A 20,074-nucleotide genomic window follows, 5' to 3' on the forward strand; every position below is an offset into this window, starting at 1 on the left:
GACGGATTTTATCCCACTAAAATACAGACGGAATTTCAGAGGAATTTTTTTGTCGAAAAACAAAAAAAATAGATTAGCATAAATTACAGACAGAAAAGAGAATCCGTCTATAATTCCGTCAGAAAAATTAATTTTTTTTTCCGTGGAATGGTCCGTCTGTAACTAAGTAGACAAAACGCGCGTTTTATTAAATTATTACAGACGGAAAATCCGTCTGTAATTTAAAATTTTCCCTTGAAAATATTAAGTTAACCTAACTCACATCCTATCCTCTCGCGATGCATTCACACTCCACACTCTCCTTCATAGGAGCTTCTTCCTATCCTCTCAGAACCCATCCTCTCAGATCCTATCCTCTCAGAGCTTCTTCCTCTCTCCGTCCACGTTCTCTCCATCACAGGAGCTTCTTTCACCGCTGCCGCTCTCTCCATCACTCCGTCCACGATCTCATCACTGACAGCAACTGCCATTCGCTGGTCATCCTCATCCACCGGTTCAGGTATGGTTTTGCATGGCTTTCAATTTTCGAATTCTTCTCATTTGAAATCATAGTTCCTGTGCTGTTCAGGTATGGCTTCAGGAATCGAAACCATTACACACTAACAAACCAACAAACCCTAGCAACAACATTATCAATCTTACTCTCACTTTGTAAAGTTGTCTGTCTCTTCGAACCCTAGCTTTTCTTTCAAGACGACTTATGTATTTATTTATTTATTCACTCCCTGTTTCAATTTAATTTTGAATGATTTTTGTCTTCAGAAAGTGCAGCGATTAGAATCTTCTTTGGTTAGATTTCATTGTGGTGTATAAACGGTAGATGATGAAATTTGTACTTTTGTGGTGGTTCTGCTTCATTGTGCTTCAAAATCTCCATCTTTTCCCGTTTACTGTTTGTGATCGATATATCATTCCTTCAAATAAATACTTGTTAGTTGTAATGTGTGCACCTGCATGGCTTCTACTTATTTTGATGGTGTTAACTTTCATGTTTATGTTGGAGATAATGTTATAATATATTCACGTCTATCATGTGTTCGACGCAATGTCTCTGAGGGCCTTATCATGCTCCTTTCTTTCCTTTTTCTTTTTTTTTTAGGGTTAAGCATAACTTTGTCAAGAATTTTGTTTATGTAAATGAAATAAATGAATTAATGTGTTTACTATCTTAAAAAGAGAATCTAAACGCAATGTCATTAGTGCATGTTAAGTGCCTGTTTCTAACGGCCTTCCGTGGAAGAATTGGAAGAAACTGTGTTAGGAACAGCTCCAAATGGAATTCTTAATGCATCTATCTCAAATGCCTGGTTAGCAAGTCTTTATATTCTTAACCAAATTCACAAATAAACTGATTTGAGTCCTCAAAGAATTGACAATGAACTTGCCTGTTATGAAAGTGTACTAGGAAGTTATATTTTGCAAGAATTAGTACAAAAGTGGGATTTTGTAGGGTAACAATCATTGCCTTCTAATGAAGTTATGGTCCATTGATTCTACATTTTTTTATTAACCTGTTTTAATTCTAAGTCATAATAGGTAAAGTTATAGCTTTTGTTTACTATATTTATTTATGTGCCAGGTTAGAGTACCATTGCTTCTACCTTTCCCTCCTTTCTTTTTTAATTCTATTTTATTCTGGGTCTGTCTTTTCCCCATGTTAATTTTTGTTGTTTCAAAGTAGGCAATATTTTCAACCATTGCTCATTTTATATTCATTATTGTTTCAGAAGCCTGTCGAAGTAAATGCTGAAACGAAACAGGATTTGAAAAGTTTTAAGCTTATATTGGAATATATAAAAGCCTTGCCTGTAAGTGTTGAACTACAGTTTACTCTTCATTATATAGCATGAACTTCTCTCTTACACACTCGCTCCCTCACTGACACGACTTCATCAATGCCATTCTTGAAAACATTACGGTATTTTGTTTTATGGTGCAATTTGCATAGAGGAGTAATTGAATCTATTTTGTTTTCTGGTGCAATTTTTTATGATATTTTGCAAGTGGTATGTCTCTATTCTAAATGTTTGTTTCTTTCCTGTTTGGCTGGAACTGATGACTGATAGGAGCGTCAAATAATAATGCTTTTCAAATGCAAGCGGAGAATCAATTGCTTTCGCCACTCGTTCCTGTTCGTCAATTGAGCTTCCTCAGGTTGCTGGTCCATCATGGGCACCCTTTGCTTCTTGGATCACTGGTTGGTAAGTCAACCTTTTTCCCTTCTTTGCCTTTATATGGTTTCTTTACCAATATAGAATTTCTTAATTAATAATGCCATGTTCTATATTGGTAAATAGCTAAATAACTAGAAATGTTGATGTTATGGTTGTTTAAAAGAATGTAGTTTTTTGGATTATTAGTGGGATTTTGGAACCTGAGGATTAATGGCCATATGTCTTTTTATAGAATGCTTTGAAGTTTGGATTTTGATATAGGGACCATGTAACTAAAGCGGTTCAAATTTGAATATTTAGCTTCTTAGCCTAAGAGTTCTAGGAAGTTAGATCACAGAGCTCTGAGTTGAATAGTTTTGTTACTGCTTACACCAAATCAACTTCTGCCCCTCACTTAATTATCTATTGAATTGCATTTTCAAGTGAAAACTCTGAATGGTGTATGGTGTATTTCATTTCAGTGAGAAATGTATGGTTTGAGGCCTTATACAATTTCCTAGAAAACTCATTATTCATTTCTTACTTTTACTTTTTATCTAACCTGCAACTTTGATGTAGATATATGATCACCAGCATCACATGGGCCTTCTCATAATGGAGAGAAGGGAATTGGCTTCCAAGTAAGAGCAAGTTAAGACCTTGGCTGAGTCTTCTGAGTTAATGCATAAACATGATTCAGCCATGACTAAATCTGCTTTAACTGAAGCAAGACAACGCGAAGAAAGTTTGAAGAGGACAGTCAGAGGTGAATTCGCAGTTAGAAATTCAACTGAACTTTTTGAGTAAATTAGCAAAGGAACAATGGGATGCATATAAATCTGTGATTGATAGCTGCAGCAAGCTCAGATCAGAAAAGGTATTTCTTTCAAATCATATATGGTTGTTTAATTAATGGAAGTAACATCAAAATTAGAATTTTTACTCCTGTGGATGTAGAGTAAACTGATTGATAATGCTCACTGTTAAATAACTAGAACATTTTGGCCTTATGGTATGCCTTGCATTAGATTAAATTTCTACATTCTTGTTTATTAGTTATTTTAATGAGATAGGACATCTTTACTATTAGACTTATACAATTAAGTTGACTTTTGATGGGTTTGAAAGAGATTATATATCCAACTTTACTGTTTGCCTGGTTTTCAGTTTCAAGTGGTGTGACTGAATTTCTAATGCACATATGTGATATCATGTTCTTGAGACTACACTTCAGGCTCTCATGTTCTTGCTTTTCTTCTTGTGTTGATGTTGAAAATGCAATTCTCACAGTGGATAGAGCAAGCTTCTGAACCCAACAAGGAAGCAGTTATTAAAGCATTGCTAGGTGCAAAAGAAGTTATGCTTGGGATTAGATATCATATGCGCCTAATGGGTGAGGCTGCAGGTGTTCCTGTAAGTTCCTTTCATTGATTTGGCACTTATTATTAGGCTTCTTTTGTTTGAATGATGTTGATTATAAATTATATCTGCTGGTAGAATATCACTACTCTTTCCTTGCAATTCATGCAGATTGAACCAGAATCACAAACAAAACTTTTAGATGCTACACTAAACTTGGAAGGAGTGTTGTTGGCTGGAGTTCTAGGAGCAGGAGGATTTGATGCTGTCTTTGCTATTACTTTGGGAGATTCAAGCAGCAATGTGACAAAAACAAGGAGCTCACTCAATGTTCTTGCCCTTCTGGTTAAAGAAGATCCTTGTGGCGTTTCTTTAGAAAGTGCTGACCCTAGAACAAATGAAATCACTTCAGCTGTATCTTCAATTCATATTGAATAATTTATTGTAAATATTGTTTATTTTTAATACGATGAATTTGTTTATTTTTTGAAATATTGTAAATATTCGAATATAAATTAGATAAGAATTTGTATTAAATTTATATTTATTTTGTATGAAAACAAGTTTATTTTGTAATTAGAAAAAGTAAAAAAAATTCTATTTTACCTTACAGACGGATTTACAGACGGATTTTCTGTCTGTAATCATGATTTTCCAAAGTTTAAATTACAGACGGAAAATCTGTCAGAAAATCCGTCTGTAATTACAGACGGAAAATCCGCCTGAAAATCTGTCTGTAATTACAGACAGAAAATCCATCTGAAAATCTGTTTGTAATTACAGACGGAAAATCCGTCTGAAAATCTGCCTGTAATTACAGACGAAAAATTCGTCTGAAAATTCGTCTGTAATTACAAACGGAAAATCCGTCTGTAAGTTTGTCGCCTTCAGGAAATGGAGGGAGAATTTACAGAGGGAAAATCCATCGGTAAATAGTAAAAATCCGTCGGTAATTTTCCGACGGAAAAAATCCGTCGGTAAATAATTTTCGACGGGGCTTTTACAGAGGGACAAAATCCGTCGGTAATTTCGTCGGTAACCAAAAATCCGTCTGTAATAAAGACTAAATCTATCTGTAAATCTGTCTGTATTTATCCATTTTCTAGTTGTGTCTGAATTATTTCAAATAATTAAATACTACTTTACATTATATTTTAATTGAGCCCCAAAAATCATAATTGAAGTGACTTATAGTGACAAATAATTTTTTTTTGGACATGAAGTGACAAATAATTTTTTTTTGGACATGAAGTGACAAATAATTGTTAAGGAAATGTATTTAGAGGGTTTGTTTGTTTGTGTATACAATTCACACATTACTACTTGATTGGACAGGTTAAAAAACAAATGAAAAACCAACCCGTCACTTTTTCTTCTCTACAATTTTTTTAGATGCCTTGAAAATATTTTTAAATGAAAAAGAAAATAAGCGCCAAAGAAAGGCCATTATTGTATAAATTAAGTCAAGATACTTAAAATTATGTTTGCCTAGAAACCAAATAGACAATAACCAGCTTTTAGGTTTTAGGAGTATGTATGCGTGGAAACCAAATAGACAATAACCAGGTTTTAGGAGTACGTACTTTCTTCACATAGATTTAGAAAAAAAGTACAACATAAGTAACAGAAGAGTGACTTATGAGAGTTGAGTGAAGTGTATGAGGAAAGAATAGGATGAAACTTTACTAATTAAGGAGATTATGGGAGAGAGTGCGAGAAAGGTTACTTCAGGTAACAAGGAGGGATTACGTAAGGTTAGAGTTAGGGTGACTCATAAGGTTTCATTCCGTGATAAAGTAATCAGGTCTTCTGAAACTTTAGGGTTTGGCAGGGTTGATGTCTTGGATGGTGATACGATGGCAGTAGTCACATGGAAACAAAGTAATCTAATACTTTCGAAGGTTAGCTTTACTGAAGAAGCTCGAAACACTCTATCATAACCTTACAAGGAGGCCATAGTGATTAAAATTCTTGGAAAATACTTTAGTTATATGGCCTTGGTGCATAAACTGAAAGAGGTATGGAGGCTTAATTAAAGGTGGCTATGAAATTTTGGATGTTGGGTTTAATTACTTCCTCGTTAAATTTGATCTCAGGGAACATAGGGAGAAGGTTTTATTAGGGGTCCATCGATGATGTTAGGTCATTACATCGCGGTTAAGCCATGGTCTTCGGATTTTAAACCATGTGAAGCCTCCGTTGGGGACACCATGGTTTGGAGAAGAACTGCGGGATTTAGTATATGGTATTACCATGAGAAAGCCATGATGCATATTGTCTCCGCTGTAGGTAAACCAGTCAAGGTAGACCTTGCAACCAAGTCGATAGAGAGAGGCAAATTTGCTTGGGCTTGTGTTCAAGGAAATTTGGGGCTACCGGTTGTTCGGAGAGTAGTTGTGGATGACTATGAATATGGCATAGCATATGAATGTTTACAATTGATATGTGAGAGGTGCAATTGCTTTAGGCATGCCGCAGGTGAATATAGCGTGACCGTGGTTACCTCGGCATCTGTGGATGACTAGGTTGGGGCAGTTGACACGGCAATGGATCATGAGAAACATCTGTCAGACCAGGTTCAACAAGTTTTTAAATTTGGATCTATACCCATTAATTTCACCCTAGTTGTAGATTCCGTGGAGAAGATGAAGGTAAGCATGCTGCATGGGAGGAAGGAAGGGATAGTTATGTTGGGAGAAGAAGAGGGCTGGACTAAGGTTTGTGGCAAGAGAAGAGGAAAAGTGGGCTAAACAGGGAAGGCCCAATCTGCTACTAAAGGTAAGAAACCTCTCATTTTTGGGCAACAGATGGGCCAGAATGGGAATGGCCCAAAGAAGGAAGTTAAGGGACCTTCAAGACATGCTGGGTCGGATAGTGAGTCTGACTCCTCTCAAGTGCGTCAAGCATCAACGAAGGATGGAGTGAAGATCAAGAGCGCCGCTCGGTTGCGCCATTGATTACCCTTACTCTTAAAAATGGCCACAAGAAGCTGTGCCTTGCCTTGTTGCAAAACTCACCAGTGTTTAAAGCCAATGATGATACGCCAAACCAGCAAAATCAAAACCCGTTGGTGGTGGCTACCGTTGTGGTGGGGAGCGTTTCCGAGTAACCACGAGTTAGGAAAATGCAAGAAAGTGGTGGGAATGTTGGAGGTCCGTCGTTGCTTCATTAAGGGACCTTTGCTGAGGTTGATTTTTGTTTATGTCCATTTTGTTTTTATGGATTGTGCAGATATAAGTATTTTATCTTGGAATACTAAAGGAGCTTCTAAGAAAATAACCCAGATTCATTGTAAAGAATTAATTAGTAAATTTTATTCAACAATTTTTATTCTTATTGAAACTCATATTCCTTTTGAGAGAATGAGATCCTTTTGGAATAAGCTTGGTTATCAAGATGTTGAGTATCTGGGTTCTTTGTTCGAATTCTATGATAACTGTGAGAATGGTTGATGTGTCTGATCAATGTATCAGTTTTAAAATCTCTGTAAAAAATGTTTCTAGTTTTTGTAGTGTAGTGTATGCTAATCCCTATGTACATTGGCAAATGGATCTATGGAATGATTTAATCAGGATATATAATATAATACAAAGTCCGTGGATTGTGTTAGGAGATTTTAATGAGATTTTATTGCAGAATGAGGTTAAAAGAGGAACGTTCAGTAATGTTAGAGCTGAGCTTTTTGCAGATACTCTAGTAAATTGTCGACTATTTGATATGGGAGCTATTGGGAGAAATTTTACTTGGTATAAGAAGGTTAGAGCGGGGTTACAGGTTGCAAAAAAAATTAGACAGAGCTGTCATTGATTAGGAGTGGTGTTTGCTATTTCCTGAGGCTTTATAATGAGGTTTTGGCGCGTATTCATTTTGATCACTATCCCTTGCTCATCAGATGTACAAAGGTTGGGTTAAATAAGAAGGATCCCCGTCCCTTTAGATTTCAAGCTGCTTGGATGACTCATCCGCTTTTTGGAATTGTTGTTCATACATTTTGGAATAAACGAGCCCTCAACGTTGTCAGGAGTTTGCTAGAGGTTTAGAGGGATGCGCTTACTTTTAATAAAGACACTTTTGGAAATGTTTTTGTTAAAAAGTGGGAGTTGGAAAGGCAGCTGAATGATGTTCAGATTTCTCTTGAGAGTGGAGAAGATTTGGAGTTGAGGATAAAAGAGCAAGGTATTCAGGAGGAGCTAAATTCTATCCTTCTTCAGGAAGAGCTTCTGTGGTACCAAAAATCTAGAGAGTAGTGGGTTCGATGTGGTGATAAAAATACTAAGTTTTTTTACCTACAATCGGTTATTAAGAGAAATAGGAATAAGATTCATAGATTGTTGTTAGATGATGGAACCTGGGCCACTAAGACATAGGTGCTTGAGCAGGAAACAAATTCTTTCTTTTAAAATTGTTTTTTACAAGGGAGAATATTGAGCTGAATGCTATAGCAGATTTTTCCTGTCCCTCTCTTAACAATGAGGTCTGGCAAAAATTTGTTGAACCGGTAGCGTTAGAAGGGGTGAAAAAAGCTGTAATGACCACGAATTCTTCCAAAGCTCTGGGACCAGATGGTTTTCAAGCTCTGTTTTATAAAAAATTTTGGGACTCTCTTAGTTATGATGTGTGCGAGTTAGTCAAGAGAGCTTTTGAGGACGAGATTTTAAATCCCATTATTTTTTATACCTTCATTGTTCTAATTCTTAAAGTGAAAGCTCCTTCTTCGTTAAGAGATTTTCATCCCATTAGTTTATGTAATGTTCTTTACAAAATTAATACAAAAGTACTGGAGAACAGGGTCAAACCATTTCTTTTGGAGATCATCGGCCCACTCCAGGGTGGTTTTATCCTAGAAAGAGGAACTACGGAGAACATCATTGTTGCACAGAAAATTATCCATCTTACGAGGAACACTAAGTCTAGAAAGGGGACTGGTGCGGATCTAGAATACCACAAACTAAATAACAAGTGCACCGGGTTGTACCAAGTAATACCTCAGGTGAGTGAGGGTCGATCTCATGAGAATTGATGGATCAAGCAACAATAAGTGAATGATTTACTTAGTCAGGCAAGTAGAAAATAGTATTTTGGGGTTCAAATTGCATTAAACAATGAATCAGGAATTTAGAAAACAAGTGGTAAATTTGGTGTGAGAAAATAGTTAAGGTTTCAGAGGTATTTATTTTTCCGAATTAATATTTCTTACTAACTATTTTAATCATGCAAGATCCAATTCATGGCAAACCCTAATTGACTAAGCCCTAATTCCTTAGTAATTTAGTCTCCTCCAACCTAATCAACTGCCAATTCCTTGGTCACTTAATGTAGATTAAAGGGTTAAGTCCAATTCTAGTTTATTAGCCACAAAACCCTAATTATCCAAATATAAGAGGATTACATATCACACATCCCGTTAAGTCCAGGTAATTAGTAATTTAGGAGGAATTGCTTTAAAGCTATTATTCAAGTGAGTTAACTTTTCCAAGAATCAACAAGAATTCATGTAGAAAACGAGCTATCTTCTAATAAACTCAAATTCATAAGATGAAGAACGAAAGTAATCCTTAAATATAAATCAGTACATTAATTAAAATAGAGTGACAATAGCATTAATCTATAGAATAAACAGAGCTCCTAACCTTAACAAGAGAGGTTTAGTTGCTCATGACTTAGAGAAAAGCTAGGGTTTCAAAAGTGTGTAAGGTGCGGAATGAGATAGCAGAGAGAAGAGAGGCCGAAGGGTTAAATCTGTTTTCCTTTTATATCTAACCAAATTGATTTGAAAATAAAATAAACTAATAAAATAAAATAATATCTAAAACCCTAGAAGATTGTATCTTCTCGTAATAATAATCAAAAGATATCAAAATAAAATAAATATAAATCCTAAAACACTACCGAAGCCCTTTCCTTGAAGTTCAAAAATGCGGTGTGACGGCAAAAATCGTTGTCGGTGAGGAATTTCACAAAATATTTATGTTGTAAGTATAGCTCCAAACCAACAAACAACTCTCGCATCAAATTAAATTTTAGGTTGTCACAAAGAACAATCCCCAATTAAGAAATAACCGGAGTATTTGGACTCCGGGTCGTCTCACGAGGAATTGCAATGAAATGAATGCTTATTGGCTATGAGGGGACAAGGGGGTTTTGATTTTATATAGGGACAAGAAAGTAAATGACAAGGGAAGTAAATCAAGCAAAATAACTAAAGAAAGCAAGTAATAAAGAGAGACATTCATGGCAAGGATTGAGATCATAGGCTTTCTATCCTAGTCATACATTGATTAATTCATCTTATTTAGTCAACTCCAACAAATGGAAGAAGGTATCATGTCATCTTCACATAGGGAGAAAGTCAAACAAGACTAATTAATCATGTCACAAATATAAACAAGAATTTATCTTATTACGTCATCTCTAACATTGGAAGAAGGTATCATATTATCTTTCATAAGAGAAAGTCTGATAAGACTAGCTAATCTCAATCCAAAAGTCCTAATCAACTTACTAATTAAATTAGCAAAAGATTAGCGTCAATGGAAACAATATTAGCTAACAACTCTAGATCACCAACATGAGTTGGGTTTTCATGACTCAAGATTGCCTAATTACTCTCTCCAAGCCAAGAATGCTCAAAATCTACTCTAAGATCCAACCAAGCATTTTGTCAAACACTTGGTGGGTACTAAAGGAAAGCATGGTAAATATGCAAGAATGATAAAATCTAACAACTACCAATTGCAAGAAAAGTAAATTCACAACTTAAATCAACAATTAAAAGAACATCAACATCAAATTTGCATTAAATGTAAACCAAATCCATCATGAGTGCATGAACATAAAAGAGAGCATAAAAAGAAAATTAACACTACATCCCATGAGAGTAAAAGAATAGAAGCAAGAATTCATAAAGAAAATAAGATAAAAACATGTAATTGAACCTAAATCTAAGAGAGATTAACCTAACCTAATTCTAGAGAGAAGATGGAGCTTCTCTCTCTAGAAAACTAACTAAAGGCTCATGTTGGCTAAACGAATTGCTCCCCCTTTACCCAAGCTTGAATTCTTCATGAAATAGCATTAGAAATGAGTTGGGTTGGGCCCAAAGTGCTTCAGAAATCGCTGGGAGCGATTTCACATTAGTGGGCCACGTGCTCAATCGGCGCGCACGCGTACATGGCACGTGCGCGCCCCTTAACGTGAAGCAACATATGGCAAATTTTATATAATTTCGAAGCCCCGGATGTTATCTTTCCAACGCAACTAGAACCGCCTCATTTGGACCTCTGTAGCTCAAGTTATGATCGATTGAGTACGAAGAGGTCAGGCTTGACAGCTTTACGGTTCTTTCATTTCTTCGTGAGTTCTCCCACTTTGCATGCTTTTCTCCCCACTTCTTCCATCCAATACTTGCCCTATGAACCTTAAATCACTCAAAAAATACATCAAGGCATCGAATGGAATTAAAGTGAATTAAAATTACTAATTTTAGGGCCTAAAAAGCATGTTTTCACATTTAAGCACAAATCAAGGGAGAATTGCAAAACCATGCTATTTCATTGAATAAATGTGAGAAAAGTTGATAAAATCCCCCAAATTAAGCACAAGATAAACCACAAAATCGGGATTTATCACGGTGCTGGCACTAAATGCCAGGCTCGGCATTTAGCGTCGATAAGGCAGAAGAGCTTGTGGGCATTATTGTCTTCTTGGCGCTAAACGCCAGGATCGGCGTTTAGCGCCACTAGCGTGTGATTGTTGCACAAATTGCAAAGCTTCTGGTGCTAAACGCCTAGTCAGGGCGTTTAGCACAAACCAGTCAGATGCCTTGCACGCAGCACGAGATGCCTGGCGCCAAACGCCTGACTCAGTGTTTGGCACCAGCTTGGCAGCTTTGATTTTCCTCCTTTTTCTTCAGCACGAACTCTGTCAAACTTACCCGGATTTTTCCTAAAATAATTAAAACCACAATGCACCTCAAAGTAACATCTAAAGAGGCTTCAAACACTAAAATCTAAATAAAACTCAATAAATTCATATATAAAATAAAAAGAAAATAAAGAAAAGATACTCACGCATCACAACACCAAACTTGAATTGTTACTTATCCTCAAGCAACTAAAAACAATATAAAATTGAGAAGTGGAATTGCCCAAGAATTGAGTTTTCAATTAAGCTCTTACTTATTCTCTGAGTGGGGTTTGCGACACTATGATCCTGAATAGTTTTGGCATTTCACTATCCTTTGGAACTAGAATCCGGATAATATTATGAATTTTCCTTCTTTTTAACCTCTGATTAATCCTTGAGCACTATTTTTTCTTTTGTTCTTTTCTTTGGTGCTTTGCACCTTGAGTCTAACCGTGACTCTAAATGTTGTCTCAAGATTTACTTGACACAAAAATACCACAAGCACTTAACTGGAAAACTCTTTGAGCTCTGATTTATCTTTTAAATTTTTATCCAGTCAGTGGTGCTTAGATCCTTTAGCATACTCTTTATTAGCACTTGGTCTCGACTCTAAGTGTTCTGTCTCAAGAATTCCTAGATACATTCACACCACAAACATATGGTTAGAAAAACAACTCTTTTGAGCTCTTTTGATCATATTTAACCTTCCTAGCCATTGATGCTCAGAGACTTGGATCTTATTTTTTCTTTTTCTTTTTTTTTTTTCTGTTTCTCTTACTTCAAGGATTAATTTCGTATTTAATTTAGAGAACCCATAATACTTCTCTAAATTCCTGTATCTCATGAATAAACAACCTTAGCTCCAAAATCAAATACTACTATTCATTTCATGCATTCAAAACCACAGATAAATACCACCACATCAAAATAAATAAGAAAATTTAGAATATAAACCCAATTTGTCATGCAATACATCATCTCTTTTCTTTTTCTCTTTTTAATTTCAAGCTCAGTGAGCGGTACATGAGGTATCTTTTTCAAACTAAAATTAAAACCCTAAAATAATTAACTAAAACTGGAAAAGCTAAAAATGCTAAAAATCATGCAAAGGATTGAAAACAAATAATAGAAAACAGGAAATAATAAAATAAGAGCAGAAGTAAGGAAATAGCATAAAAAGAACTCAACCACCTCAGTCGTGGTGGTGGTCGTCTCCTCCATGAAGATGATTCACCTCCCTTTGGTGCCATTGATAATAAGATAAACAAAGAGCTCACTCGACAACACCACACTTAAATGTTTGCTTGTCCCCGAGCAAAGAAAAACTAAAAACGGTTGGGGGGGGACATAAAAGCGTACGGATGAGTAAAAACAAAAATAATGCAAGAGAATATAGGAGTGATATAAGGGAAAGAATTTTTTCTTACGCTTATACGTACGCACATAGATCCGTGTGTATGCACAATGGGTAATAAATCCCTTGGCATTAAACGCCATGTATTCGCGTTTAGAGCCACCATCATAGTGGCAAATTCTTGAAATGAATGTACCTTGGTGCTAAACACCAGGATCGGCATTTAACGCCACCTCCACAGTGAACTATCCTCGAAATACATGCTTCATATCGCCAAACGCTAGCTCATGGCATTTAGCGCCGAGGCACCCGAATTGAATTCCCTCCAGAGTGTTCTGAATACTCTTCTAATTGCACCTGTTCCTATTATAAACACTTTGCATGACCAAAACACATGTAAAACAAAGAAAAACTATAAAAGACCATAATAACCTAAATGCAACCAAAATGAATATAAAATTAAAGGATATTAAAGATTGGGTTGCCTCCCAGCAAGCGCTTCTTTAACGTCACTAGCTTGACGGTTGATTTCTTGTTAAGGTGGGGATTGATCGTAGTGCTTCAACTTCTCACCTCTCAATGTGAATTGTATCCCTGTGTCCTCATGGATTATCTTAATGTGCTCAAGAGAGAGGATTTTGTTCACTGTATAAGGCAACACTAGATTTCAAGTCAACACTACTTTCAACCCTGGTGAGAAATCTTCAGTGGGGATCTTCTTGTTTCTCCATCCCCTGGGCACTTTCTTCTTGGAAACCTCCTTCTTGGTTGATGACACACCCCAACACCAAACTTAGATTTGATGTCAAGAGGAACTGTATTGATTCTCACTAAAGGAGGCTTGAGCTGCAAACTCTGTTTTGAATTATCAGGGGGTTCTTGGAGATTTGGATTAGTGAACTCAGTCTTCATGCAATTTCCTTCTTCATCTAAATGATCTATGGGTTTAGAAACCTTAAAGATCAATCGATCCTTATGAACCCTCAACACCAATTCACCTTCTTCCACATCAATCAGAGTTATCCCTATGGCTAAGAATGGTCTTCCTAAGATTATGGAGGCATTTTCATCCTCCCCCATGTCAAAGATTACAAAATCTACTGGGAGGAATAACTTCTCCACTTTGACCAAGAAATTCTCCACTATTCCATGTGCATGTTTCAGAGACTTGTCTGCCATTTGTAATGCTATCCTTGTTAGTTGTGCCTCTTTGATTTGTAGCTAGCTTCTTCATCATAGACAAGGGCATTAAATTGATACTTTCACCTAGATCATATAACGCTTTGTCAAAGGTTGTGCTCCCAATGATACATGGAATCTGAAAGCTCCCTGGATATGGCATCTTCCTTGACAAATTACTCTGAATTATGGCACTACATTCCTTGGTCAGGACCACTTCTGATCTCCCTTTAAAATCTTCTTCTTGGAAAGTAAATCCTTCATAAACTTGACATAGAAAGGCATTTGCTCTAAAACCTTAGGAAAAGGAATATTGATTTGCAACTTTTTGAAGACTTCCAAGAACTTTGAAAACTGCTTATCCTTGGGTTCCTTTTGAAGCCTATGAGGATATGGCATTTTAGACTTGTACTCAGGTGCTTTCGGCAATGCTGAATATTTCTCAAGATCAACTGAAAAGGGATTACCTGGATGCCTTGGAGGGGTGTGTGTTACAGCATCCACAGTATTTTCTGGAGCTTTTTTTTTCAACCGGTTCCTCAGTAACTTGTGTTTCCTCACCTGTCACTAGTCTACTCACTAATGTGATAACCTTGCACTCCTCTCTTAGATTAGAAATTGTGTTACTAGGAAGGGTATTGGTAGACCTCTGATCAATCTCAGCAACCTTTGTGGCGATTTGATCCATCTGAACCTTCAAGTTCCTAAGCGAAGCTCTAGTTTCTTGCATGAAACTAAGAGTACTCTTAGAGAGTTCTGCAACAATAGACTCCAAGTCATATGATTTCTGAGACTGAAAAAGGTGCTTGTTATGGTTGAGAGGGCTGGAACTGACGGTTGTTGAAGTTGTTCTGATTGAAATTGCCCTGAGAATTATTGCCAAAATTTTGTTGCCTCTGTGCTTGATTTTTCCAACCAAAATTAGGATGATTCCTCCACTCTGAATTACAAGTCTTAGAAAAAAGATCATTATTTGGGGGTCTAGAGAAATTACCCATGTAATTAACTTGTTTAGGAGGAAATTAACCATAATCATAAGTCTCACTGTAAGAATCGCGACTAATTAACTACCTAATTAGATAATTAAATTGTCCAAAATAGGATCCGAGAATTTAGAATGAGAATTTGAAGATTTAAGTATGATTTTTGGACTCAGTGGGTTTTTCTAAGTCAGAAAATGTATTTTCTACGAAAAATTGAGAAAAACCGCGAATCGGTAGTTGAACCAGTCGAACCAGTTTAAGTCTGTCTGATACTGCGCGAGAAAAAGTAAAAATAGTCAAAAACCTTATAAAATATTAGAAATGAAAAACTGGGCGTTAATTTTAAAGGTTTGGCCTAAAGTTGGGCCATACGGGCTAACAACGCTAACGGGTTAGACCGGGCTCAAGTTGGGCCCAAGCCCAACATATATAAGTCCTTTAAGTGAACCCATTCAGCCATTAACCCACTCAAACACAAACACACCAGCTGCATGAGAAGAGAGAAAGAAGAAGGGAAAACACTATTTACTTCTCACTTCAATCTGTGATATCTTGAGCTACGGTACTCCGATTCGCGTGCCGTCAATAGCTACGCGAAGCTCTCGCCAAGCCCGTTACTTCTATCTAAGCTTTGTAGTAAGTTTCTCGAAATTTCTCTTCCTTCTTTCTGCCCTAAGAAATTCGAGTTTGATGAGTGATGATTTTAAGAAAACCTTGTGTTTTGGTTGCTTAGGTGCTACTCCTTAGTGAGGAAATGTTGGGTTCTAGCCCAAATTTTAGTGGATGAGATAAGATTCTCAAGAACCCTAGTAAAATGATTAATTGTGAGTATTAGGTTTTGATATATATAAAATGTGTGGTATTAGCTTGAATATTGGAACTTGTTGGTGAGTGTTGATGCTTGTTGGAGATTCTTGGTGACTTGGATTGTGATTGGAAGCTCGTTTTGCACTCAATTTGAGTTTTGGAACATATTGGGAATCGGCCAAGGTATGGTTTTGGTTTCCTCTATGTAGTATATAATATTTCTGGACACTTAGGCTAGTGACCCATAGGGTAGGTTTGAATTGGAATAATTGTTGAATTGTTGAATGATGAATTGTGATGAATTGTGATGAGTTGATGATTTTTGAGGATGTTGATGAATTATGATGTTGAAATGATAAAGATGGTATGAAACATATAATTTGAGATAAAATGAGATTGATTATTATGCTTGGTATTACTAGAATCATGATTGATTAATGTGTTGGTGGAGGTTTGATTAAAATGTTATAAATTGATGTTTGATGGTTGAGAATATTGAAATGTGAAGGAAAGTTTGGTATGAATGGTGGAAAGTGATATAAAGGGTGAGTTATGATGTAAATTGGAGTTTGGAATGGTTTGATTTGGTTTTGGTTATGTATTGCAAGGAATTGAGAAATTTGTGGATTTTGGTAAAAACTGGTTTTTGGTGAACTTTGATGGGTCATAACTTGTGCCTCAGTTTTTAGAATTGGTTGAAACTTGTTTAGAAATAAAGTTCATTGAAAAGTCTTCAAATTTATATAAATTTTGTAAAATTTGGATTTTTGTAGAGGAAGTTATGATCATTCAAAATTTGGTGTCAAAATCTGAAAATTCTACAATGTTGCAGAATTTTGTGATTTCTGGTTTGTGTGCGCACGCACACCTCTGTGATTTTTCGAACCTGTGCACACGCACAGACTTGTGCATACACACACACACAGGGGAAGGGCTTCTATTGAGAGCGCTAGCACAACCTGTGCGCGCACCTCACCAATGAAGTATTACAACCTCCGCGCACGCACACGTTGGAGGGTGCATTCTGTTAGGGGCACTAGCATGCCTTGTGCGAGCGAACAGAATTATAAAATTTGGAACTTGTGCATACGCACACCCCTATGCGTACGCACACGTTTTTGAAAATCTCTTGGGCGTGTACACGCACACCCCTGTGCGTACGCAGATGCCCTGTTCTATAACTTAAGCTTTGTTTTTAAACTATTTCACCTTCCCAATAAGTTTGTATACTTCTGTGACACCTTTTAAAGACTTTTGGCCTTATTTTGTGTAGAAAAACATGGGAAAAGTCTTAAGTGGAATTAATTGGTATTTATTTCGAAAAGTTAGAGAACGGAGGCTTAGATTTTTGGTGTACTGAGGATGGGTCTGGTAAAATGAGAAGGGAGAAAGATACCTGAATTGCGAAATTGACGAACTGATGAGTTCAGAATGGAAATGTTGAATTGACAGTGGTTGAAATGAGTCGAAGACTCAAGATGAAATGACGGATCCATGATGTACTGAAAATTTTTTCTGAAAATCACTGAATTTCTGTTTCATATTGAGATTGTTGAAATGCTATGCGCTTGGCAGGAACGGTGGTTAATCCCGCCTGTCGAGGTAGCAGCGGCAGCATAAAGACGGTGGTTAATCCCCCTTATGTTGAGATGTGAGGTTTGTGGCAAGAGTATCCCACTCGTATCCCTTCGGATCAATAGAGTGTGCAGGCATAAAATTCTCGACAGTGTTCCGAATACCATATCTCGGGGGTTCCCAATGATGATTTCGAAGGGCGACGTCTCCATGGAGATGTGTCGGGATGGCAGTTGAACCGACAATGTGATATCACAGCTAGTAGGACAAGCATTCATCATGTGCATCTTCTATTTGTTTGTATGCTTTGCCGACTTGTAATTGTTTTCCGATTTGTATAACATGTCTAATTGCCTACTTGAACTACTTGATATATATATGCCTATACTTGTGTTTTACTTGCATTGAACTTAATTGTGCTTTCCACTGGGATTGAGGAGGTTCGGAAGGCGGTGGCGATGGGATCACACGAAGGATAGGTTGGTGAAGGCTGTGGGACAGTAGAGTACTGTTAGAGTACAAAATCCTTTAAGATAGACTACCCTTTTGTCATGTTAATGGTTTTAAGTTATGCTGTAAGATGAATCTTGTGATGGATATGAAGTTCTAGGATTGCCTTTGGCGTCCCGGAGTCTTATATCTTACATCATTGGGCACTGTTACCATATTGAGAACCTCCGGTTCTTATACCATATTTCTGTTGTATTTTTCAGATGCATGTCATAACCCACCTCGGTGAGTTGCTTGGATGGTGATAGAAGCAGAGGATCCTTATCTGTTTTAGATGTCTTTTTGTTTATTTTATTTATTTTGTTTTAATCTCTCATCTTTTGTATTTTACTTTTGCCTAGAAGCTTGTTTTGAGAGAAAAACTTGTATAAACTGTTTTAACTTCAGATTTCTATATAGTCTGTATATATCTTGTGCTTTAAGTTTGTAGCTTTGTGAGTACGTTTTGCGCTTTTCAAATCCTGTTTTTGAGCTATACCTTCATCGAGCTTCTAGAATATATTATTTCTTTCTATATATTATATGTATGAGCTTAGAACTGTTATAACTTTTGATTTAGGGTAGTTTCATGCACTTTCTTAGGAAATAAGTAAGTTTTGGGTAGAATTTCACTTACATCTTGATTCAAGCAAACATTGTGATTTTTATATGAATTCATGAGAATTATGCATAAATTGAATGACAAATTAGATGATGCATATCTCATAACTTGGACTAGAACTTTGATGCACTTTATTGCTTGATTTCAGGACAAAGGAAGCAAGGAAGAACCACGTTAGCAGCCACGTTAGTCTAACTAACGTGACCTCTAACGTGGAAGGGGAGCTAGCTTGCAACGTTAATTAGAAAAGTAATTGCCAATAACGTCCTCGAAGCCATCATAGCCTACGTTAATTTCCACGTTAACTACATTAACGTGGTAGTTAACGTGGAAGAAGAAAATGAGACCAACGTTAGTGACACTCACCTTTGTCACCAACGTTGAGCTAAGCCACTTTGAGCCACGTTAGTTGCCACGTTAACTCAGTTAACATGGAATCTAACGTGGTTTGGATGGATATAGTGACATATAATCTTACCAACACTTTGATTTGGAAATACATGTGGTATAATCAGTGACCATACTTCATCTCTTCTCATGAGCAATTAGACCAAGGAATTGGCTATTGATCTGATTTGAGAGATTGAGTTACCAAAGAATTGGAATTCAATCACTTAATATTGCCAAGGAGATCAATGAATGCATTGATTGAGGAAGGGATGAACATGAACTTGATCCGGAGAATACAACATCTCCTAAGCCCAATGAACTCTCCATTTCTGATCTTACACATTCTATTTACTTTCTGCTATTTACCTTCATGCTAAACTCCCATTCCCCATTTAAGATTCTGCAATTTAGTTTCCGTCATTTATTTTCTGCCATTTACTTTCCCGCCATTTAATTTCCTGCAATTCTCAACCCAAATTTCTGCTTAGCTTAACTAGAACATTCCTCCAATTAAAGTTTCTTGACCAATCAATCCCTGTGGGATTCGACCTCACTCTATTGTGAGTTTTTACTTGACGACAATTCGGTATACTTGCCGAAGGAAATTTGTTAAAGGACAAGTTTCCATGCATCAAGTTTATGGCGCCGTTGCCGGAGATTGATTTTGTATCAACAATGATTAAATTGGTGGATAACTAGATTGAGCATTTGTTTTTATTTTATTTGATTTAAGTTCATTTGAGTAATTTACTTTCTGTTCAGTTATTTTCTTCCCTTTCCCTTATCCATTTTCTTACTTGTTTACAATTCAGCCACTAACCCACTAACTGTTTGATATATTGCATCACTCACACTAACAGCATTTCTGAAGAAGTTACTATCTGCATCTTTCCTTCTTGCGGTTGCCTTGTTGGTTGTATGACAGGTAGAAGAAGCGGGGCTTCAACTTCCTTTGATTCTGAACCTGAGAGGACCTTCCTTAGATTAAGGAGGGAAGCAAGAGGAAAGAGAGTAGTTGGTACTGAGGAAGAGGAGGAGTTCTTTGAACCAGATATGGATGAGAATATGGAGAACCATCATGAAGAAGAGGCTCACAACCATGGCCGAGAAGGTCCAACACATCAGGCTGGGCAAGAGAGAAGGGTTCTGGGTTCGTACATCAATCCAAACCCAGGAAATTGCGGAAGTAGCATCCAAAGGCCAACCATACATGCCAACAACTTTGAACTAAAGCCACAGCTCATCACCCTTGTTCAGA

At 36.7% G+C, this 20,074-nt stretch overlaps 1 protein-coding gene and 2 long non-coding RNA genes across 4 annotated transcripts; all 3 read left to right on the top strand.

Moving 5' to 3' along the window:
- On the top strand, positions 264-1,078 carry LOC110264690. The gene is made up of 2 exons (XR_002350862.1): positions 264-499; positions 569-1,078. It is a non-coding gene; the product is annotated as an uncharacterized LOC110264690 (long non-coding RNA).
- On the top strand, positions 1,414-16,585 carry LOC107609821. Its single transcript, XR_001613279.2, has 3 exons — positions 1,414-2,201; positions 10,591-10,596; positions 16,573-16,585. It is a non-coding gene; the product is annotated as an uncharacterized LOC107609821 (long non-coding RNA).
- Positions 2,907-4,004, top strand: LOC107609819 (phosphomevalonate kinase, peroxisomal-like). Of its 2 annotated transcripts, none has more exons than XM_021106089.1 (3): positions 2,907-3,030; positions 3,321-3,566; positions 3,684-4,004. In XM_021106089.1, the coding sequence occupies exons 2-3, from the start codon at positions 3,420-3,422 to the stop codon at positions 3,948-3,950; spliced, it is 414 nt and encodes a 137-aa protein (XP_020961748.1). In that variant the 5' UTR covers positions 2,907-3,030; positions 3,321-3,419; the 3' UTR covers positions 3,951-4,004. The 2 variants fall into 2 exon arrangements, with proteins under 2 accessions (XP_020961748.1, XP_016167346.1); XM_016311860.2 differs by having other exon boundaries at positions 3,444-3,566.

The sequence above is a fragment of the Arachis ipaensis genome, chromosome B07, assembly GCF_000816755.2.
Source record: "Arachis ipaensis cultivar K30076 chromosome B07, Araip1.1, whole genome shotgun sequence".
NCBI classification, from domain to species: Eukaryota; Viridiplantae; Streptophyta; class Magnoliopsida; order Fabales; family Fabaceae; genus Arachis; species Arachis ipaensis.

Bases quoted from the DNA above. Each gene is read 5' to 3' on its own strand.
- LOC107609819 (XM_021106089.1), top strand. From the start codon at position 3,420: ATGTTGAAAATGCAATTCTCACAGTGGATAGAGCAAGCTTCTGAACCC. The intron at 3,567-3,683 runs GTAAGTTCCTTT...CAATTCATGCAG, and splicing joins GTGAGGCTGCAGGTGTTCCT to ATTGAACCAGAATCACAAAC.